Below are 26,698 nucleotides of genomic sequence, written 5' to 3'. Positions count from 1 at the left end.
GAACTAAATGAAAGTTCACAGATGGTTGTAGACTTAAAAATTAAATATGCACTAGGGCATAGAAGAAAAAGTGTTTAACAAGCCATTAGCTATTAGCAAAATGTCCTGCTTCTGCAGGTACTCTGCAGTCCCAGAGAGCTTTTGTTTTCCTAGAAAAATAATCCGTTCAACTTCAACTAGAAAATTAACAGAACACCTAACATCAAATAATCCATTTCAGAACAAAGCCCTACAGTACAAACGAAAATAAGTTTTTACACACCATTTGAGAAGAAATACATTTGAGTAATAGAATAACTAGCTTTTTCTCCTTAATTTACTATCAACTAAATCCAAGTATCACTGCTACTATTTTATGAAAAACTAAAGCCAAATCTTTTTGTGGCAGAGAGGTAAGAAAGTTGCTCTGGCAGTTCTTTGCAACAACTGCTGCTCTCCATTCCAGAGCATCCACTATAGGTTTTAGTACAAATATAAAATATATATTTGTATTTTTATACATTTTCATTACTGCAGTAATGATTATTTAGATATTTTAATTCAGAGTTCTTCATCTTGATGGGAAATAGGTTCCCAAAAAGCAGTCTTGTAATGACACCCTTTTGGAATGATGTCTTAAAACTTACATCTTGCACATTATTAAGGGTACATTGACACAAAACTCTACTGATCACTTAGAGAAGGGAAATTTTGAAATACAGTTACAGTACTTTGACAAGCACAGCCATCCTTGTGGTAACTATACACATAGAGAATAATCATGGCAAATAATAAAGTTTAATACCTTGCCCTGCACTGAAGATATTATCTAAATTAGCAAGAGCAGCATATTTGTCAGCTGACTGAAGATTCAGTTTATTCACTGCAGCTTTACTGGCTGCAGTTGCTGTGGCGTTGCTCTGAGAAGCATTGAAGGCTCCAAAATCAGCACTGGAGGATTTGGGGAAGTTATCAAAGTGGGCAAAATTAGCATTCACTGATCCAGCACTTCCACCTGTAACAAATTAAGTTAAACATGATCAATGCTCCAAAGTTAGAAAGTCTCTCCAACTGTAACTGAAGACACAATAACCCTCCCTTTGCGGTTACGTGAGGCAATGTGTTTGCCTGCCCCATCCTACACATTTAAGACTCCTTCCCATTTCCTTCAAAGTTCAGTGGGTCATCAGAAAAAAATTACAATATATTTTTTGGACTGCACATCAGGGATAAACACCCCAAACTTCAACACTTTAAATCACAGTCATAATTTGATCTTGAAAACTATATGCTATTTCTAAGTAATTTCAATACTAAAATCTTACTAGAAAAAGATGTATTTGTCTTAATCTTTAATATTCAAAACACAGAAGCTTCATTTCCCTGCCATATGTGGCTATTAAATAGCAACTATTTCCATTTACTTAGTGGTTCAATGTTTAGTCATTTCAGATGTCAGCCATCATCCTAAGTAAGAAACAGTGCCTGGAAGTCCAAAAGTTGTATGATTTCATGCCCAGGTTTAGAGAGAGTTTTAGACTGCATCCAATCAGCAAAGAGGTGAGGGGGAAGACACAACACAGCTCTTTTATAACAAGTCTCCACTGACACAAGAGATACATAAATCAATTTTAGAAATCTGATATGGGTCCACACAACTGAACTTCAGATCAAGCATGATACCATGAGCTTCCATCTCTTCATTGTCCAGACAATTTAATCTAGGCAGGTCATGTACTTAAATTTAAATGAGTTGCTTCATTAAGTGTATCATATTTTATAACAGTTGGTTGATGATTCCACTCACACTACAGTACTTTCTAAAACAGAAACACGACTTTCTAAAAGCATAATCAACAAGTTGAAACATATGCAACAGTAGGAATGGAAGTGCTATACTACAATGGCATAAAATGAAGCAAGCTGAGTTTTCCACTGCGTGGAACTTACTGTGTACAGCCTGGAGAGGAAAAGCTGAAGTAAATTCACCAAAACTGCAGCTAGATGAAAGCGTTCTGAACACTGGACAGCCAGAAATTGTGTGTGGGTTAAAGTTAACATAAGAAGGGAAAAAGAAAATTTGAAAAAAAAGTTTAAAACAACACACACTCAAAAGAAAAAAAAAAGGAAAAGAAAGTCAGTCAGCCAAAGATCTAGACAAACAGCAAGTGTAAACTCAAGCAGAAGTTCTAAAGCATGATCAAATTAAAGGAAAGCAAAATAAATCTTAGCAATAGGCTCTACACATGAAGTCAAACATACTGAAATGTGTGCATATGCTATACATATGCATAGGCACACACTTTTTTGGTACTGTGACATCCTTTTGGATCTACCAAAGTGCTTCTCTTAGAAGACAGAATCAATTCAATACTTATTAAAAGCAGTAGAGTTCATTCTTTTCATAATTATTTCAGGTGTAGAGCTAACAAACACAGTGCCATAAATCAGACTTCTGAGCAGCATTAGGGGGAAAAAAAATCAACACCAAACACAAACATTTTGAGTTTCCCCAGAGCTTCAGATGGCTTGATCTCATTAAAGCAGGCAGACGCAAGAAAAACTCAACTTCAATACCTTCCAACATAAAGGTAAGGATTATTTCAATTAAGTATTAATCAAAAGTGCTAGGAGTTCTACCTGTATTTTGGGGCTGAAAAGGAGACTGACTTGCTGTGGGGAAACCTCCAAAATTACTCGAGCCACTAGACTGTCCAAATGCATCAAAGTTTGCAAAACCTGCATTGGCAGAGTTCTGCGCTGTAAATCGCAAAGGAACAAAACATGTTAATGGATATGGGAAATAAACACAAAAACAGATGTATTAACTGAATTCATGGTCATGACAGCCTCCAAGAGTTATGTCCTACCACATACTTCTTTTTACATGAAGAAAATTGTATGTTATTGTATGATTGGAAGTTGTCTTTGAACAAGCTTTTACAAACCACCTTCACAGAGCTGTACCTGTTAATGCTACTTCTGTCCTTCTTACACAAGCTGCTACTCACAACTGCATGACCTGATGGAGTCCACTTCAGCTTAACCCTAAGTGTTTGCACTGCTGGCTGCTCAGGAAAAAACAGCCATAAAGAACAGAATACCAGATAGTTTCCAAATCCAGAACTTGTGGGCTAACCGAACATTTCTTTGGGAATAAAAATTAGAAGGTATTCTTGTAACATATTGGCAATTCAGATTCCTCATACACAAAGTGCTTCTTCCTCAGGTGAACTTTGGTTGGCACCACTTGAATAGTTTTGGCTAGGTTTATAAATTCATTTAACTGGAAAATTCAGTCTTTAAAAAAACTAAATCAGAGTACAGAAATATGGAAAATCAATACCAATGTCAAGAAGATAGCATTCATAGAGTGTATCCACAAAATAAAATCCAAGGAAATTTCAAACAGAATTTCAGTTTTCGCCTTCCTTTTGTGCCATACTATAGGAGAAAATAGAAGTTAACACTAATCTAATTTTGAACAGCTGGACATTCAAGCATCTATAGATTCAACAGGAATTGCATGCCTAGCTGATAAACTCCACAGAAGCCCTTAAACTCTATTATAAGCAAGAAAGGAAAAAATGTTTTTAATCAAATGCAAACCAAACCTTTTTATATAGATAACTTGAATTACTATCTAAAGAAAGCTCATGAAACAACCTTCTGGAATAACAGATGGCAATACATTATATTTTTAGGTTAGAATTTGTTTATTCTGGAGAGATTTTGCAGATTAAGTATATACAAAGAGAATAAATTATGCTGATTGCTTAAGTACTGTAACTTAATAGTCTGATAGGGCTAGTTAAAAGTTGTATTATTTCACTTAATTTCTATTCAAAAGCATCTGTACTACAGATTTATAACCTAAAAGGACATTTTAATACAAACTACTGTATTCCACAATGCTGCTAATATAAATGGAAGTGCATGCATTTTCCTTCCCAGGGTAGACTGGGAGAGAGGGTGAGGTCCGGCTGGACTCGATACCACATTTAATAAACTGTGTGCATGAGCATTAGGTTTACAGGGCATGGTTTTGGTAGCAGGGAGCAGTCAGGGTGGTCCCTGTGAGGAGAGAACAGAAGCTGCCCCCATTTCTGCACAGCTGCCGCAGCTCCAAAACTGCCCCCACCACTGCACAAAGCTGAGCCCACCAGCAGTGCTGGTGGCACCTCTGAGGCACTGTGTTTAAAAAAGGTTAAAAACCAGTGTGCAGCAGCTGTGGCAGAGAGAGGAGAGAGGAAAATGCAAGAGAAAATACTGCAGACACCAAGGTCAGCTAAGAGGGAGGAAAGGACATGCTCCAGGCTTATGGAGAAGACCATGGTGAGGAAGGCTGCCCCACTGCAGCCCATGAAGGACCACAGGATAACACATTCACACTGCAGTCTGTGGAGGAGCCACGGCAGAGCAGGTAGGGAGGGCATGAGGAGGCTGGAGCTCATGGAAAGCCCTGGTTGGAGCAGGGTCCTGGCAGAAGCTCTGGCTAATGAAGAGGAGCCCACACTGGAGCAGGTTTTCTGGCAGGAGCTGTGACCCTGCCTGAAGGACAGCACCCCATGGAAAAGACCCCTGCTGGAGCAGTTCTCGAAGAACTGACACCCACAGAGAGGGTTCATGTTCCAAGAAGTTTGAGAAGGACCATATCCCACTGCAGGGGAGGGACCCTACAATGGAGCAGGGGAACAGCATAAGAAGTAGTGACAGAGATGAAATCTTGTGAACTAACTGCAATCCCCATTCCCCAGCCCCCTCATGAAGAGGAGCTAAAATATTCAGGAGTGAAATTACATTTCACAAGAAGGGATGAAGGTAGGTTTGGTTTTATTTTTTACTATTCTACTCTATTATTAAGTGTCAATAAACTAAGTCAAGTCTGGTTTGCCCAGGACAGTAACTTTCTCTTGACTCATCACCTTTTTGTGTTTTCTCCCCCCACCCTGCTGAACGGAGAGTGAACACACAGCCCCCGTGGGCACCTAGAATCAGGCAAGGTCCACCCACCACAGCATGAGAGTCAACAAGGAGAAAAAAAATATTAACGTGAAAGCAAGATCTTGGTAAAGTTATTTCCACCTCTGTGCCAACTTTTTCCCTTGGCACACTTCAAACAGACAAAAAATTACTTCTATTATATCCTCTGTATTGGTTCAAATAGCATTTTATGGACTCTAATTCCAAATTCTGAAGTTCGAGTTGTTTTGGTTTTTAAACCAGTAACTTTTTAATAAGAATAGATTAAGAATTCGTTTTAAAATGAAGGTGATACTTTCATCCTAATGCATCAATTGGATAGACAAGAGACTGATGTTTAGTTGACCAAATAGGATTAAGTACATAAAATGTCACTCCTAGAGTAAGGGCAAGATTATTCATTTTAACCACTCACACAAACAGAAAACTATGTCAAGAATCTTAAATGAAATACCTTTTGGGTCCAAATTAAAAACCGGAGTGTGTTACATTACAAAACACTCAATTTTACTGCATCAGCTCACACACACAGTATGACTTTCAAGTGAGCCCATTTCAAACAGTATTGCTGTAAAGACTCTTCAGTAGAGTATTCTGATACTAATCTTGCTTTATTTTATGTACTAAAGTTTCAACGTTCATAAATGTGGCATAAAGGTTAAGACCAGGTAATATTTGTACTCTGCTGCACCTGGATAACATGTAGATTGCCAATTCCAAAATTCAGTTCTCCACACAAAAACCCAAAAACAACCCTAAGCAAGCTCAGGGACTGCCAAGGATTGCAGATTGCCATGGACTTACAGCTGCTCTTGACACTGCAAACCAAGGGGGCAGTGTCAGGGATGGGGCTAAAGCCAGGGATGACATCACCAGTCATGGCAATGCCAGCTGCCCCTACAGTCTTTGCACAGTTTGTTCTGCGAGGTTTGCACTACCTGGTGTGCAATAAAGGCATGAAACACTGCAAAACAGAAAAAACTAAAATAAAATCCATATATATCTAAAGTAAAAAAAGTAAAAAGTAAAATAAGTATTTCAAACTATTTTGCTTTTTCTAGATAAAGCCTCTTCTCCCACTTTATCTGTGATAGAGTTGTGCTGTGTCACTACACCTTTCTAAAATCTTTTGTGCAGGTCTTCTATTCCATTAGTTTGTAAGAAATCTACATGCCAAAAATTTTGATCCTTGTTGCTATTACCAATCTATAAACTAAAGACACATCAGTCATGTACCATCTTCAAAATCTCAGTTCTGCACAAATTACAGAACTTCGTAAATTAAATACAGACAGTAAACATAAGGTTAGTTTGTTTCCCCTTCCATAAGCAACAATACCCTGAACCAGCTTAACACAGTAAAGAACTTGGAAAGCAGAAACATCATAAATTGCAGTTCCTGAATAATTTTCAAGATTTACACCTACACTTCATAGATTACAGCAGAAGTTTGTTAATATTTTCCTATCAGCTGATGCACTCAGTAACTTATACTGAGGGATCTTAAGTTTGCTGGTCTCTTCAGTGATTTCTTTAGTTAGTATTGTGTACATGAAGGGGAAGAAGTCCATCCCCTATACACATAGCAAAAACCAAGCCCTACGTCAGGAACACCAGACCATAAACTTTGAGAAAGTAGTGCCAAACTAAGTGCAAATTCTCCCATCCTCCGCTGCAGTGTGTAATTGCTAACAAAAATTACATGTTTATACAGCTCCTTAATGAGCATTTCAAATTCATTTTTGCCAAAGCTGACAGACTGATCAACCCTCCTTGTGTTCTAAAGGAAGTCTGTAACATTTTATTCATTTCACTAACACTACCCTGTACTTACTGCACACAAGACAAGCCTTACAAGCATTTTACTATAGCAAGTCAGAAAACACCCTCAGGTAACAAGTCTGCAATACAAGTTCAGCTATCACACGTTCACAATCAGGTTTGTCTTTTAGAAACTGATTTACGAGCCCTGAAACTGCTTAGGGCTCTAAAACTTACAGAAAGAAGTCATGGGAATGACCACAATGGTTAGTTTGTGACCAGAAATTAACAGACTCTTTCCTCAGATCGTATTTATTCTGGAGTGTTCCAATAGCTTTTTATCCTTTTAAAAATTACCCAACAGAGATGCAATGGAATTTTACCTAGACTTCGAACACAGTATTAAAATACCGCTTTAATGGAATTTTCATATCCCTAAAAAAGCACAAGGAATAATAAAGTGTATATAAATAAAGAATTATTCAGCAACAACTTTGGAAAGAAATTATTAGAAAAATTAACCATCTGCAGCCTTTTCAGTAACACAATACAGCACTGGCCAGTCAGCACAAGTTCTCCCAGTTAAACACACCTCCAAAAATTAATTTGGAGAAATCCTTGGTATTTTGCCCAGGTCCTCAGGTGTGAATCTAAAGTCCTGTCCATGACACTATCTTGGCTGCTAACAGTTTCAGGACTGATTTGCAATAAATCTCTCTTATTCTGGGCAGCATAGCAGCATTACAGTTTCCCTCAGAACAACTACATAAAAAGCCCATTCAGACCAGACAGGCAAAGGTACTTTCCCACAACTACAATGCAAGTTAGCAACAACAAACTTCAGTGACCACAGAATCGACTTTTTCTTTAGGATAGACTTCTATTACTCTTGGTCTTCGGCTGGAAAACACCAAACCCTGAGGGTTCAATATATTTTACTGAAGTCATCCTCTAAGAATTCAAGGCCTATCCCCCTTCTTCAGTCAATACATATGCTCAAGGCTTGTTTATTCTTCCTGAACCTACAGAATACCACCGACATGGGCAGTACTCAGCTTTCAAATAGACACACACACAGAAGAAGAGGTCACTCTTTAAACTGGGCAAGCCTTGGTTTTTCTTTTGACAAACTGGCAGTTATTATCAATGCATTTGAACTCCTTTAAAGTCTCTGTATCTGCTTGCTTTTCATGAATGCTTTTCCTAATAATTTTCAGAAAGAAAATTAAACGTCTAATATCAGCTTCTCCCAACATTTTGTTACTCATCCTCTCACTCTCTCCCCTGAAGAATTTAAAGTTTAGCAGTAGGCAGAAACAGTGTAATCATACATATTGTAGGAAATAGCTGTAGCAATTCCCACTTTCAAAAGCAGAATTGTCAGTCTTTGTCTTCAACTATAAAGACCTGAAAGAAATCTCGAGCAATACAACATTCCTAAGGCACAGAGATTACATACACCTCATGAAGTTTAGTCAAAAGTCATGAAAATTAAGGCTACATTTTATTCATTTAAAAGAGATACACTGGTCCAATACCTACCTGTATGACTGTTGAAGTGTGCAAAATTAGCAAAATTCGCTGTAGCAGTTGACTGAGGAGGAGCAGCAGCAAAGATATCTGAGCCAAGGTCACTGAGGAGGTCAAATTGTTTCTTTTCTTGTTGCTGCTGTCCTTGAGATCGAACTACAACAGGAGACTACAAACAACATTTCAATTAGCTAGTACGAAAAGGTGATATTTTACCGAACTGACATTTACAAAATATTAGAGGGCTAGACAAAGCTTATTTCTTTAACAAGACATTTATTCCTGAAGTTTAAGATGCTATATGTAGCACACACCCTCCTCCTATAGTATGAGGAAGACTATCTATGCTACTAGTCTGGCTTTTAAAGGAACTCTGCAGCAGATTTACATGGTCTAGTAACACCCAGAAGAAAAGAGTAGTGATGTATTATTAGCAACTTCAGATTTTGTAATTGAAACTGCGAATACTGTACAAATACAAGCAATAAAACTTAGTTTTACAAGACGGAAAACAGTTATTCACTACATTCTGAAAAAATCTTTATAATTCAGTATAAGTAGAGAAAAATTGAAGAATTTCATAGCAAGGCTTGAAGTTGCAATTTTCTACTGTTTGAGTTCCAAGAGGTCCATTCAAGAGGTGCATGTATCCTGATGGCAGTTTTCAAAAAAACTGTCTTCCCTCCAAAAATCTAAGTACACAGTGTTGTTTGACTTTACATTACAGCATACAGACACCCCCTGAAAGCCACTTAAGACAGTTTCAGAATGCAAAGGAAGCAATAATAAACATGGCATGCTTTCATCCACATATTCACTACTAATCTCATGGTTAACAGCATAAGTCATTTTCTTGTTTTCAAATAGAACAAAGATGAAAATATAACACATTAGGTCCCAAACTTTAGAGATACTCATGCAAAAGATAATCAATTAATCCTATCACACTGGAAAACTCTGCTTATTAAAAATAACCACCAAAAATTCAATTTGGTCAATAGAAACAAACTTCATTTAGTACCTGATCTGCAAATGTGTATATACTTCAATAAAATATATGAAATACAGAGATCGTATTAGTTCCTACAGATCAGAGCAGTTGTTATTGCAAGAATTTTTGTGCCACTGAAGAGAGTGCCAAGGACTGCAGAGCAGTTCTGTGCTCCTCAGCTGTCATTACTCACTTGGCTAGGTGTCCCCTTGTTTAAGTGCAGTGCGGGTGTAGCTTCTCCCAAGAGAGATTTGAGTGGCTTCACCTCAGGTGTGCTGCTTGTACTACTGGCAGAAGACCCCGATATGGATGCATGGACTGATGCCACCACCTTTGCTTGCTCTGGAGGAACATACCTACATTCAAGAAGAGCAATGGTTTTTACAAGTTTCATATGAGAAGTTCCACTCAATGCTCCTAAGTCTGAAGTGTGAGAACTGGCAGATCTCAGCTTTGCTACCGAACCCCTGATCCTGCAATAGATTCTGTCAGTAGTTTGCAAAATACTCATTCTTTAAATATAGCAGAGATTTTTTTAAAAATGGACTAGAATTTAAAGTCATCAATATTTTTAGCACTTATTCAATACAAAACATAAACAGGATGGGAAATAATAGTCTGCAAAACTGTTACTTTACATTGTTGTTGACATGCTCTTAAGCCATTTCTGTTCCATCAATATGAACATTGAGAAACTTCTTTAGTTTGTCTTCTCTGCTTCCTATAGGAGCTCTGAATAAAGTTCAGAAATCATTTCACTTTACAGAACTATGCAATCTAGTCTGAAGAGTACACAAGAAGGAAAGCACATTCCAAATGACAGCAAACAGTCCATCTTCATTTCTCATCATAGAGGCAATCTTTAAAATTGTAAAGGTATCTTACCATCTTTTCTTTTCATATTTTTCCTGTAGAAATTCCTTTACTTTCTGTGGATCCCTGAAGTCTGGAATTGCTGATGATCTATCATCAAATAGGCCTAGCCAAATCTGTTTGCACACCTTAATAAAAAAACCACAACAATACAGATTGAACAGACAAAATAACTTAATTCAAAGTTAAACTATTTAAGTTTGTCATTATTAATACACTAGACCATTAAAGTGTGTGGCTACATAATTTATATTCCAGACTGAGCTGCTGTAACAACTGACTGGTGCACCACGTACTGGTCTAAATACCTAGAGTTGAGAGACCATCTGTCACAGCAGGGCAAGCAAATCCCAGCATCCAATTTCACCATCCAACACAAATGTTTTTACAAAACATTTGTAGAATGTACTCATGAAATGCAAAGCACCTGATTTCTACTTGTAATCTTTAAGACTCTTCTCCTTCACCTAATTCTATACATTCCCTTACTGTACTTCAGGGCTTAAACTGTTTCAACAGATTCCATATGTTCTAAGCCCCAGATGGTAGATTTTAAAGGATCCAAGGTTTATTTATACTTTTCATTACTGTTTGAGAACAGGAGCTGTTTTTCCAACAGCCTTTGTTATCATGATGTAGTTTCTACAATACCATATACATTTGAGTGATGGTATGAGAGAAGGGGTAAAAGTACTCTTGCTCCAATATAATTTTCTAACAGGAGTTGTGAGTGAGCAAAAGCTAACCACTTGCAAAATTCTCAGTATGTTCAAGCTTCAATTCCTGAGCAAAACAAGAGGAAAGGCAATCTCAAAACTAAACAAGACGTAGGAGTTTTAACTTGAAATATTTTAAGCCCTTCAGACGATTCTGCAAGTAACCTGAATATGCACCCAAACAATAACACCAAATATTAGCTGCCCTCAAAAATCTGAGTGCCCTCTTAGAACAGGTTTCTTCCAGAGAAGCAGTCAAAAAAGCTTTGTTTTTAAGATGCATACTTTTTCTTCCCACACCCTTTCTGAAATAGCCCTGACCATCCTTCTTACATGCCTACTACAAACATGCCCTCTATCCCTAAAAGTGTCAGGTTTTCAACATTGTCCCCAGCGACCTTCAGGAGAAGCACAGGCTCTGACAACCAAGAGCTGCAAAACAGATTGCTCCGAAAGCTGGCAAATCAAGGTAGAAGCTGTGATACTTCCACTTCAGCATCTTCCCCAAACAGGTTTTCCTCTTCACCTGGCCAGGGAGAGCTAGCTGACAAACATGATAAATCTTACGGGTCATTTCAGAGATTGCTCAGGATTAGAGAGATTAGGCAGACATCATAGCTACGTATTTCATACTTGATGTTTCAGTTCTAAATAGCCTGATTGCATATTCAACACCTAACAGTCCTTATTACCAACATTATTATCATCTACTGGATTGAGACAACAACAGGAAAGAGATCTAATGATCAAGATATATTTTTAAATTAGTATTTAAATAGCTAATTTAGAACTAAGATAAGTAGTTCCTACCTCAAACTCAGCTCTTCTACATTCATTCTGCAACTGTACTCCACAAAAGGGTCAAGTTCAATGCACTGATTTGAGTTCCAAAATTAAAGTCACTTGCAGTATAATAATAGATATAATGAAACTTAATATAATTGTTTAATACTCCATACAAACTTAGAAGATAAATGTAGTCAAAAAAGTCACAAGTCTGTTCTAAAGTAAAAGTTAATAGCATGAATCACTGTTTTAATAGTACCAATCTTTCACTACTTTTTGCTGACAAAATATATAAAGTCAGAATATTTACGTGTGTAGCTTTAAACTTGCAGTGCATAGCCTGAGGTGGGCCAGGAGTAGTATTTCCATACTTAGATTTGTGAGTATAACTATACAAGCAGCAGTCATATGATTGCTAAGAGGAAGAGAAGTCCTGCTTGTGGCTATTTACAGAAACTCTAGCAGCAGGAGTTGGTGGTGTTCAACTCTACACAGTCCCCTCCCAACCCCAACTCAGTATTGGAAAGAACATCAGAAAACATGGAAGAAAAGAAAAATTGTGCTTAATTTCAGACAAGCAGAAAGACAAATGTTACAACAGCCCCTACTTGATTCTGCACCCAGCACTGTTAACACTTGGGGCTGTACCATGATAATCAGTTTGCATCCAGCCTGAGATGTGCGGGCAAATGAAAGAGGAAGTCCCCTTCCCCACCCATGTCAGGCCATCCAATTACTCCTCCTTCTCCTGCAACCCAAAACAAGTGAGATCACAGAAACTCATCACAATTGCCATGTCACTGGTACCATTGAAATCTGGAGGAGATCAACTCAGCGCAACAAACCACAGCCCAGTTTTTCACATTTCTCCCTCCCAGTTTTCTGCTTCATCTTCACCCTGAAGTGCCTAAGCATTTGGAGTGAGGGGAAAAGAAAACAAACAAGAAACCTCCAAAACAAACAAACAAAAAACCCCACCAACAAACAATCCAAACCAAAAAACCCCACCACAGCTCCATGTCAAAGTCTCAGGCCATTGTGACCAATGATTTCTGTAAGGACTTAGAAAACAAGGTGCTGTGTGACTTTAGATCATTACCAGCTACAGAGCTAAAGTAGATACAGTTCTATGAATATGCAAACAGGAACGGAGGAGGACTGTGCTGAACAAACACCTGTTATTTTAAAATGATGCAAGCTTCTTAAAGGCATCAGCCCTTGCCATTACATTGCAATTTTTACAAACATTCAGAAAGCAGGCTTCCAAAAGTGCTTCCTGGAGCAACTAATTCCTGCTAAATACCTAACCACAAAAAGAAGTAACAAGTGAAATATGTCTTAAGTCACTACTGTAATTAATTTAAACAAACTGCCAGGCACTCTGTGTTTTTCTGTTGCTGGTAACAGAGAGAACAGTTTTACTAATGGGCAACACACAACCACCAAGCCAAAGAACCTACCAAAGAACCTACTTAGTCATACACACTTCAGCAAGAAGTTCTCACTGTACCAGAGTCTGACTGCAGGAGATGTACAAACACAGTGTAAAACATTTACCACACCAGGTGGTAATAATAAATTTCACGTTAAGTTTCTTTACCTAAAGAGCTATCAGAGAGTGTACAATTTCTTAAAAGTTCATAAATACGGACAAGTCTTAAACCAAAACCAGACACCCACAATAGGTAAGAGTAGTTTGGATTTGGATAGTGGGAATGATGGAAAGGGACCATAAGACTAAGTGGGTGTACAACATGACTGGAATACAAAGGGTAAATCACATCCTCATAAGGGCATTTAAGACCACGATTAAGCCAAAAAAAGGCTGTTTTGTCTTCCTACTACAGCTGGGCTTGATAATCTTGAAGGTTTTTTCCAACCTACACAATTTTGACTTAAGTTCTTTAGAAAGCCGTATTTTAAAAAGCTTTAGAATCACACAAGAAACCATGAAAAGGCACATATTTCTGTCTGAAGTAGCACGCAATGCTTTGAACATCAGCAGCCATTCCAAGCAGGCATTCAGAACCCAATAAAAGGCCCATTGTCTTCTCTTGTTTGCTGGTGACCTGTGTGCTCTGTCTAGCTATACTTCTGCTACTATCATCTGACTTGACAGGGATCCACAACACTGCATTGATTATGCTTCAAGTGAGCCACAAAACACAATTTTCAGCCATCTAAAAAAACACAAATGGCAGAGAGCTGTGCAATACCACAGGATGAAATAAAAAAATAAAATTTAAAAAATACTGTTCTCAGAGGCAGAATTCACATCTGTAATTGTGGTCTTTTGAAGTAATCTTTCCATAGTCATTTTAAAGTAAGTCACCAGCAGTCCTGAATCATGTGCAAAGAAATAAGTTTGATGTGAGAAATCTTTATTTTTGCTGTATTTTTATGGATTGAACGTTTTTTTCTTTCAAAACTATTCAAAAGTTACTCTTGTGATAAATATCAAGGAAATTTATGCCATGGAACTTGCTGTTTATGGTGGGGAATGATTACTCAGTTTGGTACTCTGATTACTCCCCACTAATTCACTAGGAATTGGACAGATACTGAAAGATTAATTACAATGAAAAAAAAAAGCACAAGTATAGAAAAATCAGACTGGCATCTTTAGTTGGCAACACTTCCTCATGAGCTTCAGTGCTATGTTCTGTCTGGCCCAACGGCTGCCCAGGCAGGACACCTGAACAGCACAGTTACTCCCACAGTTATTCACAGCATGTGCTGACTCTTGCAGGGCATTACTTGCAGGGAGGGGGAGCAGGGAGGAACTGCAAAAAGGCATTAAAGGAAACCTGCACAAACCCAACCCTTAAGCAAGTAGTTGCTCTACTAAACACAGTTTTCTTCTTATTTAATACAAACAAACCATTTGAAAAAAATCCAAGGAAGTAATTGTTCTCAATTTTTGGTTATTTTGAAAGCATATGCTTTGAGAAATTCAAATTTGATATCCCAAAGAGCATGTATTTCAAACCACCTCTTTAACTGCTCCATATATAAATCACACTTGCAGAGCTCATTCAGAAAATGCTACTGCTCAAGTTTCATGACACATCTTCAGTCCCATTTTAACAGAATTACTCATTCCTTTGCTTTTACAGATAATACATGAAGCATCATCCCAACTCACCACACAATTACACAACACTACTATTAAGGTATCAGCCCTAAAAATTCTATGGCTTTCTGAAATCCTTCTACATTGCACCATCTCCTTGGGAATACTCTGGTTCAGCCATTTAACATTAATGTTGTTCTTTCTGCAACAACAGCATGAATAAGCCTCTGCTAAAAGCTCTGTTTATTCGCCCAAAGCTTTGCTATACTCCTCCTTTTGATAACCACAGCTCTATCAAACAAAATGCTCTGCTTAGAGAAGAGCCTGACAATCTGGAGCCAAGAGTAAACATTCAAGTTATGTGGAAGCCCCTAGAAACAGTGGAACATATCCAACAATCCATAATCGTTGTCCACTGTCCCTGAAAAGTGTAATTAGTCCATGTCCCACTGGTTCACCAACGGAGCAGGGGAAAAAAAAGGAGAGCATTGAAGTCAGAATGACTAAGCGTATGCAGCACTTGAAAGTCTACTTTTGTTGAAGAGTTGACAGAAACAGTACTTTGAAGTTTTGCCCCTACTACACTCTTGTCAGGTAAAAATAAGTAGATAAGATTCAGCAGTTGTCTTCATGAAGTTTAAAATTTCATGAGAATCCCTCTACAACTGCTTTGGGAAGGATAGTACCTGTCCTCTGCCAACAAGCTTCAGTCCTGTGAGGGATGTCATTAGACACTTAGCAACCAGATACTGGGACGTTCAGAATTAGATCAGTAAGTACAGCATGAAGTAAAGAGGGAAAGAGAATCACTACCAGCACCAACCTACTCGCCCTGACCTAGATAAAAACCCAGGAGGTAGCAAGACAGAAACTGTGAGTTACCGTAACTTAAATATATCATTGAAAGGAGAAACTGGGCCAAGTGCATATTGTACGTTATAATAAAGCCTTTACCTATATTTCTCTTCATACCATTGGTTTCCCTGAATTTGCACTCCACAGCTATTCCACCTGAGGGAGAACTGTTTTTCCCACAGTAATTATATTTACCAGACATTAGGTTTTCCAAACACTATTTACATTTGTAGTCCTACACTTTCAGTCATTACCCTTGTTTTCAGCTTTGACAGAAAGCAACAAAGAACACCTCCCATTCGGTGCACATCTGGCACACCACAAAAAGTTAATCAGAAAGGCTTCTGGTTTAAAACTCAGCCACCAGTAACATTTAATGCTTTCAGGAGTTCCAAGCAGGGCTCAAAGACTAAGAGAAAAATACATGTACCTGTTTTCCACAAAAGTTTAGCTTTTGTTTTGTTTCGGGTTTTTTTTTCCATGTGTGTTTTTACAGAGCTGGGCAAGTAGAGAAGAACAGGCACACTAAAAAACTGTTAATCAAGGAAAGAGTCATCATTATCCATCAAATTTTACAGAAACACTGAGAATCTGAGATTCCACTTCTTTCTCTTCCACTGCTATGTATTTCAACTACCAAATAATGCTTTGCTGTGTCATAACTATTTCACTGATAGAGATCTCCAGTGTGTGTGGGAAGGCGGATATAGGAGAGACAAAGGCCTTCTGCTTACACAACACATTGAGCCACCACACTTTAGAAACTCCTGCTAGCATAGTTGTGCTAGTTAGGAATAATAAAAATTCAGTCAGGCCAGCAAAGCTCAGTTCTCTCTCATGAAGCCTCCTGCTCTTGTATGCAGTGAAGGCAACAAGGCAAGGAAAAACCCTAGCAGGACACATCCTTCTGGTGATAGAAACTGCACTTCAACTAGGAAAAGTACATTACTTGACCTACAACCCTTCTTGAGACCCAGACACACCACTGCATAGGAAGATTACATGTCAGTCTAGTTTAAAAAGCTCTAATGAGACATTACCTTTCAGGAGGCTTGTAAATGCCATATTAGATTTCTTCTTCTCCCCCTCCCTGCCAATAAAATATCCTCAGTTATGCACCAAATGTAACGCTGACAGTGCATAGAACTGCACAGTATCACACAACAAAACTATGTTCCAAAACATAACACCCTACAGGAAGGAAGATTTGGAAACGGTTTCTTTATGTAAGCAAGTTATAGCTTTGTTTAGCAATTCTGCACTTCTGATGTCAATATTATTCATTACTCTCTGTAGGTTAAAATTATTTTATACTGCCAGCATACTGATTTCAAAGGCAGTTTGGGTCCAGAAGTTATAGTTGTTTCATAAGCAGAGTCAAGCCAGTAAATCCTGCTAACAAAGACATTGTTCTACACACAATCAGCTCATGTATCTCTATATCGTATTAGCAGAACCAGCAATGTACTACAAGGACACCTGACTGCACAGCTCGTGCTGTCAGGACTCATCAGCTCCAGCTTAGAGACTGCTCCTTCCACTCCAGGGTTTCTAGGCCACATTCCATAGTAATGCTTCTAGGGAAGCATTCTGGTCTGGCCTAACACCAGCTCTGAACCAGACTCACACTGTTGCCAGCTCTACAAGAGTGCAGGGAAGAGGGACTTGCACAGGTGCTATTGGGAGTTGGGAAGATTGGCACCAAACCAAAATTCAACACTATTAAAATAACCCCAAACAGCTGAGCACATCTGCATGTATTCTACTCATTAGGTCAGGTAAACGTGGTCTTTCCCCCAGAGTAACACAGATTTTCTAAACAGAAGACCATCAAGATCTTTTTCTTCAACCACATGCATTTTAGAATGGGCTATTTGGAAAGGCTATAAAATACCTGTCGTTTTTCAAAAGGGTAGGAGAAAAATTAACTCTGTAACCGGTTTGCCTCCTAATACTATTTTCAGCTTAAGGGAAAAGTTTCTGAATAAATATTCACAGCTATAATGGCAACAGGAGATTAGCACCACCTCCACTTTCTGCAAACAGCGGGTTCACTTCCTACTACCACCGCACAACTGAATCAGAGGCCAAATCAGCGCTAGCATCATTTGAGGATGATTATTCAAGCAGAAACATCTCTGTATCAATCTCTTCTGGTTATTCCTAACATGAAAATACACTGTTCTTCATGTAGAGAGCAAGGAGACGACAAACCCTACCCAGTGAGTCAGAATTACCTTTATCCTTGAAAAGGATTTCAGAAGGCACTTGAGGAATGTCAGCTGGAAGATGCCTCCAGTCTTGCTGCAGTGACCTAATCCCAACATTACCAAAGCTGGAGTCTGGACATCTGTTTATACCTACAGATGAGTAAGCAACACCAAAATATAGGTGTCTTCTAATACAGTAAAAGGATTTAAAACTGTTTGAAGCAGTAAAAACTCATTTAAAATAAAGTTCAAGCTGCCTGGGCCAGAATGACATTTCTTAGAACATGTACATACAGGGAAGAAGATGGTGTCTCACTTAAAGAAAAGCTGCTGTGAATCGGCTCTCCCCAAAGCAGTTGCTTTGCAGAAGCCTTTCAGTAACTGAATATTTTACCCATGTATGCCACAAAGAGGGTCATTTACAACAACTGGGGAGAAGTTAGTATTTTAAATATTAGGAAGTGTTTTGGGTTTTTTTCTTTGTTTGGTTGGAGTGGTTGGGTTTTTTTGTTTTGTTTGTTTTCTGGGTTTAGAGAACTTCAACCTCATACAATACACTGACCTTATAAATACCCTTTGAAGGAGAGTGGAAAACTACTTCCTCTAAGAACAACTCAGCACCCTAACTACTTTATCTCATGGAAGTTTTCTTGCTATTTTACTTTGTATTCAGAGCAAGATCCCTATTGTACAATCATGATCTACTCATCTGGAAGCAAGAAAGGTTATCACAGAGGCCTTGGCCATGTTGGAGAAAGACTAGAACAAAAAAGTGGGAATGAAAGTATTTTAGAAGTTACAGAAAAATGGATGTTAAACACGATAGATTGTAAAAAAGGTTAGCTTCTTTTTATATTAATCGCTGCAGAATTGTTTTAATTGTTGATATTACAACATTGGACAATTCCATGTTTGGAAAGTCTTATTTTAGGAAATTTAATTTCTTCCTATACACACAAGAGCCTCCTATGCTGAACAGCAAGCTAAGCAAAACAGTGGTTTTTTGTGAGGTCAGATGAATTTCATCTGTCCAATACATTAGCTTATCTGCAGGCTCCAAAGTCCAATACCAACAAGAGAAAGCAAAATGCCTGTTTAACTACTGCAATATAAAAAAGTGAAAACATGTTTAACTAGGTTTTAAACTTCAACAGTGTTTAAAACAATAATCATTTCTGTTCAATATTTGAGCACTCCTTAAATCTACCATCTGCACTTGCAAGTGTCTACTCAGTTCTACTTAAGAATTAAAGCAATAATCAACAACCTAAAACTAAACTCAGGAATACATCTTCATTTTTGAGGCAGCTCATTTAAATCATTGCAATTCTCTAATTAGAATACTGCAAGTGCAAAGACCCCTGCTTTTGAAACAGAATAGCACTGCAGAGATCTGTGAACTTTTTTTATGTCAATAATAAATTACGTATCAACTAAATCATTATGACTGGCAGACTAGTCATGGCTATAATGAAACGGACAACCACACTAATCAGTTGAGAAAGGATCAGTTAAGGTTCCAGACCAGTGAAGACAAACTCAAAGCACTCTCTAGACATCGCAGATTTAGTAAAAAAATGAAATTAAAACAAATGCAGGGAGGGAGCTACAAACACATGTTTTCCTTTACTTTGTGAAGCTTAAAGCTAGCTGAAGTTTACAATCCAATCTTATGGAAAGAAACTCCAACACACTCTATGTGAGTCCACAGAAGATTCTTTATTAAATTTCCCTATGCAAGAAGTCAGCAGTATGCTCCACATATATACACATATATATGCAATTCTCTACAGTTTTAAAAAAAAACAAGCAACCTAAGCCATCAAGAGTATTTTATAAAGTCTGGGAGAGTTCAGGCCTCGTTCCAGCTCTGTCTAGAGGAATCATCCACTAACGGTCATTTCAACAAATAACACATGTTTACCAGGACAGAAAAAGAAATTGCTACTTCTATTTTCATTCTTCAACCTGACAGTTATGAATGGGCCAACTTTAAGAGAGCTGAGTACCAGCATTTTAGTGAATGATGGGATTTATCCCCACAAAGCTTCACAAGAGGACACTAATAAAACACTCTAGCCTACAATCAACAGTTCTACTAAACAGGATACAGATGCAATCAATGTGAAGCAGAACTTTATCTAGTTCCAACAGAGGCAAAATCTGCCTCTAAAATGCTCAATGCTACAGTATGGTATTAAAACACAAACTTCACTCTCAAATTGAAGAGAGCAATAGCCACATCCAGGGCTTAAGTGCTCTGTGTGTTCCCATAGAGCCAATCCAACATTTACCTCAGATGTTTTCTTCTATTAAAAAGAACAAAAAGTCAGTATGCTAGAACTTGTCGTCTTCAAAGCTGCCACAAGGCACACACTAGATAACAATTTCTCCCTTTCCTTCCTCTCTCCAAGAACATTCAACATGGATATACTTCTATTAAGTAAAGAGGCTATTAAAACTACTAGAAGACTTTCTGACACCTACTGTGAAGAAATACAGCTACAAGCTGTATTTTTGGTATTTATTTTTGTCACAGTGCACTCTTTCAGGAAACACTGCTGCAGTCAGTTTCAAGTTCTGAGCTTGCAAGAAAAAAAAAATGGCTGCATCTTGCCTTATGCAAAGTCAAAAGAAAACCCAATTCAGAAATACTGATCATGTGAATCTGGACTGTCTGGGTTGGACTATAACATTATGATGATCAGCTACCCAATGAAACAAGCACTTCAGAAACCTCATTTCAAATGATGTTGGCTTCCAAAGACTTCTGTCTAGCTTTTGCTAAAAAAAAAAAAAACCAACTAAGCTTTTCTTAAATATTAAAGTCTAAAACATTACTTAAGTGCCAAATCCACTTTATTCTCCAAATAATACTTACTTCATTTCCATGTTTCTGCAGAAATTCTATTTCCTGTTGTGTGAATGTAGTCATTGAAATCGACTTCACTCTGTGGGGTGGATTCAAGCCCCGCCTGAAAGAAGCAAGAAGTATTCAGCATTTGGGAAATTTGTCATCATACAATTACATTTAACACTACAGCTAGAAGTCAGTCCGTTTTAAAATAGGAGCCATCTCTGTAAAACATACTCATTCTTGGTACGGCCATACAACTTAAGGCTGTGTAAGCTCTTCTCAAAGTAACGCTCAGTATACTAAGTTGAGTAACAGAACTTGGGGGGAAACCAATGTTCACAATCGCTCATGCAAACTCACTCCGGCACTTTCTATGCAAATTTAAGAAAACAAAATTAGACTTTTTTTTTTAAATCCTAATCTGCTTCACCCTTGCCTCAACCTTTCGTCTCTCACTCTTGGGTCCCCCCTTGGCTGCATTTTCCTTTCCCTCCAACTCCTCTCTCACTTTGATCTCTTACTACAGCTTCTACCCAATAACTGGATTTCTTCAAGCTAAACTCCCCAGCTCAGTCTTTTTCTCCTGCTTTAACCTATATTTCCTGTTTCCTCACAGCATCTTTTTCTAGTTTACTTTTTGCCCCTGCACTCACAGGGGCTTCTTCCTCTTCCTGAACACTACAGAAGTAACCACAACAAAAGTAAAAAGACACTGGTTTTAGTGTGCTCTCACATGAGAGATACCACTGCTAATGCCACAGCTCCAGATGTGAGCAGCTCTGCCTCAAGCCCAGATTGGCACCACTCTCACATCCACGCCAGGCTGCTGCAGAAACAGTGTGCCAGCAGAAACACTAGGCACTTCTGTTGCCACAGCCTGACATTGTCAAACCTGGTTAAGTCACAACCTGCAAGCACAGAGAGAAAACCTGCTGAGCAACAGCACCACGGTAAGAAAAAACTTGCTTTCTTTTCAAGCTCTTTCTTTAAATACATGCTAACTACTGCTTTTGCCTACCAACAAATTGCCTACAATCAAAACCAAGCTGTGCTTTGCTCAATGGTGGCCAGAACATTGCATCCCACATGTTCCAAGCAGTGAGACACTCAGGCAACACCACGGGGCCAGTTTAACACTCACATTAACCAGGCCTGGATTTCTGAAATACCATCTTAAAAACCAATTCATATACATTAACCATGAGATATCAAAGCACACAAAAAGCTTTCCAGGGATGCAATACAGGCCTAACAAATCACTAAGAAAATCAACTGATAGCTCTATTGCTTGTATTTGTTCCTATGCTTTCAATTCTAAATTTGGTTCAGACTGCTTTTAAGAATAAAAAAAAAAAAAATCACTGACATCTAATTTAGGACAACCAGTGGTTTTCTTTAAGTTCCATGATTATCCCAATAATATTAACTATAAATTAAATTGTTACCCATCAGAACAGCCTATGACAAAAATCTGATATTCCAAATATTAACATTATATTCAACTTTTACAGAAAAATTTTAGCACTTCCAGTTTTCCAAGTAAGTCTAATGGGAAGAATATTGCTGTGCATTTAGCTTACAAATTCACCTTCACACCTAAATTCAAGTGTACCTGTAAGAATTCTGATCCTGTGTTAAAAGATCTTCACATTTTTAATCAAAAGTTGAATACTGGTTAGAACACTCAGCAGTAACATTTTAGCCTAAGTTTCATGAGAAACTAAATTTGAGATAGTCACTGCCTGAAACACTTAGATAAACAATTAATTTTATTTTGCTAAGAAATGCTGTGATTTTGAATACCTTAAAAGCAGAAGTCATATACAAACCTACAAGCGTGTCAAAATTAGTTTTACAGAATACTATTTGCTTCAGCAAATTTTTGAAATCAGAGCAGCTGACATTAGACTCCACAGTTCAGCATCTTGACAAGAAGGTAGACGTTTCATTGAAGTTGGTGAGAGAGGTTTTAAGATAGTTGATTAAACTATCTTCTCTCAAAACGTTTAAATTTCTTGGTAAATTAAAATTACCAACTTAACATCTTTCATCTAGCTGTATCATCTACATCACAAATAAATTACACTTATTAAAATACTATACGATTATCTAAGATTTTTTTAAAGTACATACTCATTTTAAGATTATGTAATTTAAAAGAAATCTGTAAGAGTTCTCTATGCAGTTGAAATTCATTGTTTCCGAGCTGGTGCTAGGATTAGGTTTGGTTGTTTAGGTTTGTTTATTTTTGGGTTTTAAAAAAACACCTTCTAGGTCTGTGTGTGTAAGCAATTACAATTCACTAAATGACACTGTAGCATCACATACTCAGTGACAGCATAGAAACAAAGTTGGCATCCACCCGGCATTTCACATAAATATGCTCCATCAAATGTTACATGAGAATTGCCATCCCTTGCTTTTGCAGTAAGTATAAAAGCAGTTCTGCCTGCCTTAGTCTGTTCATTCACTCTCCTTCTAGTAATTACAATAGCAGCACAGTTAGATAGTTGTAAACTATTTAATGACTAAAAGCTAGAGCTATTCACTAACACTTTTACATGTTTCCCAGCACAGGCAGTATATCTCAACTTTCCAGCTCCTGCTGGAAATTCCTTTTTGCCGTAAGTATAGTTTAAGTGCTCTGCTGTACCTGTGTTTGCAATTTAAAGGCACTGAACAAGTTAACATGTACCTACTCTACAGTCATCTACTAGGGCTCTTCAGAGCATTTACATCAGCAAACACTGATATCTTCAGTATCTTCAGCTCTATTAAGCAGCAATACTGAATGTGGTTGAGGCCTAGATAAGATTTTGTTAAATCTCACCAGAGACTTCCTCCATGCCTGTCTCTCCAGTGACAAATTCAGATTATAAAGTTCCCTGATATACACATTATATCCACATGGGACAAGATGAATTCACATTTCTATTACACCATCCTGCTAAGAGATGGAAGACATTCCCCCCTAAAGGTCAGATCACCACACAGAGGTGTCAGATGTCTGGCACGATGAAAGAGAGCACGACACCACATCAGTGGTCCAGGAGGACTGAAAATTCTGAACAAAACTTTAAGAGCCTTAATGTAAACTATCAGGGTGCAATACTGTACATACAAGTATTTATGTCCATTGAATACGGCAAAGGGTGGAGGGAACCTATGTAAAGCTTCCTTTTATGCTAAAGCAGCCTAAAAAGTCAGCCCAGAACAAGGAATTCCAGACAAGAAGCTGCACATAAACACAGCCCAAACATATGCGTTACCTTTCTTAGATAAATTACTTTCATTCTACCATTAGAACAGCAAACACTCTATTTTTTTATGATTTCTAATCCATAATCTACATCCATGAATTGCCTGGAATTTCCCTAAAACAGAGCAGTTGTGGGATTTTTGAAGCAGAATTCAAGGACCAACCCTTCCTTACCTACAGAGATTATTTAATGACCCAAATGATTCACGAACAGCTCATCTACATATGGGGGAAGCTTATTGGTAGACAGCCAAGTACAATTATCCCTTATGATGAATTTAAAAACCTCCTTTTTCATAGGAAAAATGTTTTTTTCCTTGTATTTGACAAGTGTTTCACACAGTTCTAACGCTTTACAGTACTCCCTATTTAACAAGGGACAGAATGGATTACAGTCCCTTAGTGGAAATTATCCATGCCTAAATTTAAATTGACCCTGAACAAATATTTGCAACCTGCCCCTGTGCAGTGGTACCAGTTACTCCCTTCCCTACAACAGAGCTCCTGGGGAAGGCAGCAACCAAATGCTACCTCAGCACTTAAACCAGACTGCAGCCCTCTCCCAAGAGGCCCTGGGGAAAGATGACAGAGTAAGACAATTCTGCCATCTGCGCTTATCCAGCACACCAGAGCTAGAACATCCCACACAGAGATCCCACTCATCACTGCCAACTTCTTCACACTCAGCAATGGTTATTTCTGTGGAAGAGCACTGTGACCAGAGCTTCCAGCCTGGAGACTCTCCTCCACTGACCCTCACTGAGTCACAGCCTAGCATAGGGGCAGCTTCAGAGAACATGAGACCTCTGTTCTCCAGAAGGCATTGTTAAACTGGTGCTCTCACAAACAAAGGAAGCTTTAAGGCCACTGACACAGGATTCTGCAGTCTGGCAATTGAAACATTAAACATTCAAAACACAGTCAACAAGCAGTGGATATTTGTTACTAAAACAATTTAGCAGCAAATTATAGTTGAACTTGTGATTGTTGGCAGAGCAGCCATTCCTGCATTAATCTCAAATAAGAGTTGGCAAAGTTGTCTGCAAAGGCCAGGGCTGGGAGGCAAAAAAAATTTAAAGAGTAAGCTCTGGCAGAACAGAGGGTCCCTTTTGTGGGAGGAATGGTGGTCAGACGGCTGCTCAACACTGCTAACATCCCCTGGATCATATTTTAACACCATCTTGAGTCTAAGCCAGCAAAATCTGATCCCCTAAAAAGCATGAAGTTAATGAGGCAAGTCAAATACCAAGCCATCACAGAGCACCCCACATCCCCAGGTGTCCAGAAAACAAGCGCCAGAAAATCCAATGTCACAGCATTTGTTATTATTTCTGTGGTACTGTAATTAGCAAAAGAGAATATAAGCAGCACTGGCCGTTCCTGATACTTGCAGACCTCCCAGGAGACCCTCCGCCATCTCACAAGCTCATTTATTTTTAATAGCAGAAGACTCATACACACGTTTTGAAGCAGAGTCAAGGTTAATTTAAGTTTTTTCTTAAAAAAAACCCCAAACATTCTTTCTGAACTGCAGTGTTCACTGTGGTATACAGACATTTCCTTTGCTCTCCTGCCCTGAAACTGAAAACAAGAAATACAGTAATATAGAAAATACCCTTAAAAAATCTATATATACACACACAGAGAGACACAACACGGAGTAATTTTCCAAACATGCTCCAAAGGAAAAACAGGATGGAAAAGTCATGCTAACACAATCACCTTCACTCTAGCACTGTTTGTTTAGACTATTTTAGTTTCTGCTAAACTTCTTCTAGGGAAAGGACAATAATTCACCACCACTTCATAGAGATGTTAATAGTCTGTTACTAATCTATCTGCCATCAAATACTTCCATCTGGCTGACACAGAACTCCCCTACCCATGAAAATTTTAAATTTAAAATTTCAACTAGAAGCATTACAAGCAGCCAGAAGGTGGCCAATAATTGTGAAAAATAGCATAAAAGGGCTTTAGCATTTCTCAAAGTACCTGTACATTCTAAACATTCCTTGTTGCTGAACAAGAGACTTCCTTAGTAAGTTGGGAGGGAGGGAGGGAATTGAGAGGGCAGTGAGAGAAAGGAGTGCCTTAATTATCACATTAGCAGATATTTAAAAAGTGTCAAGATTAAACAAAAAAATTATATATTAAAAAACATGTGCAAGTGGACTCTTAATCAAACAGGGATATTTTCCATTGGTGAACTGAAAAACATGTTCTTTTTATCAAAGTTGGGAGCGGGCTGACTGCGAGTGCTACAGAAGTGCTCGAAAGCAGATATGCACAGACAGCTGAGATACAAGGCCAAGAGGCATTTGATAAGACAAAGGGAAGGATGTCACTGTCAGCAGGCCACATGGGAGCATCCAGGAAAACAACAGTCATAGCTACCAACATAATCCTTTGAATCAAAGGACTTCTTTCAAACCAAAAGAATCTCCCTGCCAACATTTCCTGAGATGTGGGTTTGCCGTAATAAAGAGAAATCTTCCCGTGGTGTGTGACTGTAATCCTTCACCTGAGCACACTGCTCCTCCACAGCATCTCCTCCTGCTCTCAGGGCAGAAATGACTGTGTGTGTAGTTCCAGATATCCTATATTCTTGTACAAAAAGCTGCATTAGCTTGTGTGATGCTAGCACACTTTTTTCCCACATGAAGAATTTAAACACAGGGGACAAGTGGAAGTATTTTAAGAGGAAGCAAATTCACATCACTGTGCATGAACTTTCTCCTGCATGCACCATTTTGCACAGCAAAACTTCTGCTCTGGTAAACCTGATCGGATAAGGTCATTTAAATCCCAGGTATTACAGAGAAAAA

The 26,698-nt window shown here is 38.3% G+C and overlaps 1 protein-coding gene across 12 annotated transcripts in view; it reads right to left on the bottom strand.

Annotated features, from left to right (window-relative positions):
- AGFG1 (ArfGAP with FG repeats 1) overlaps positions 1-26,698 on the bottom strand; it is a 36,048-nt gene that overhangs the window by 6,090 nt on the left and 3,260 nt on the right. For 5 of the 12 annotated variants that reach the window (XM_048315089.1, XM_048315088.1, XM_048315091.1 and 2 more), the window contains exons 2-8: positions 20,639-20,732; positions 10,130-10,245; positions 9,438-9,600; positions 8,266-8,422; positions 2,620-2,739; positions 1,930-2,001; positions 785-994 (exon numbers count right to left, since the gene is read on the bottom strand). In XM_048315089.1, the coding sequence (XP_048171046.1) occupies positions 785-994; positions 1,930-2,001; positions 2,620-2,739; positions 8,266-8,422; positions 9,438-9,600; positions 10,130-10,245; positions 20,639-20,732 (932 nt within the window). Of the gene's footprint in view, positions 1-784; positions 995-1,929; positions 2,002-2,619; positions 2,740-8,265; positions 8,423-9,437; positions 9,601-10,129; positions 10,246-17,784; positions 17,901-20,638; positions 20,733-26,698 lie in introns of those variants that run through there. The other 7 variants (XM_048315092.1, XM_048315095.1, XM_048315093.1 and 4 more) reach the window with 4 other exon arrangements.

Source organism: Corvus hawaiiensis, chromosome 10 (assembly GCF_020740725.1).
Source record: "Corvus hawaiiensis isolate bCorHaw1 chromosome 10, bCorHaw1.pri.cur, whole genome shotgun sequence".
Classification (NCBI taxonomy): Eukaryota; Metazoa; Chordata; class Aves; order Passeriformes; family Corvidae; genus Corvus; species Corvus hawaiiensis.
Note: the sequence above shows the minus strand (reverse complement) of the source record. Positions and strands in the feature narration are given on the sequence as shown.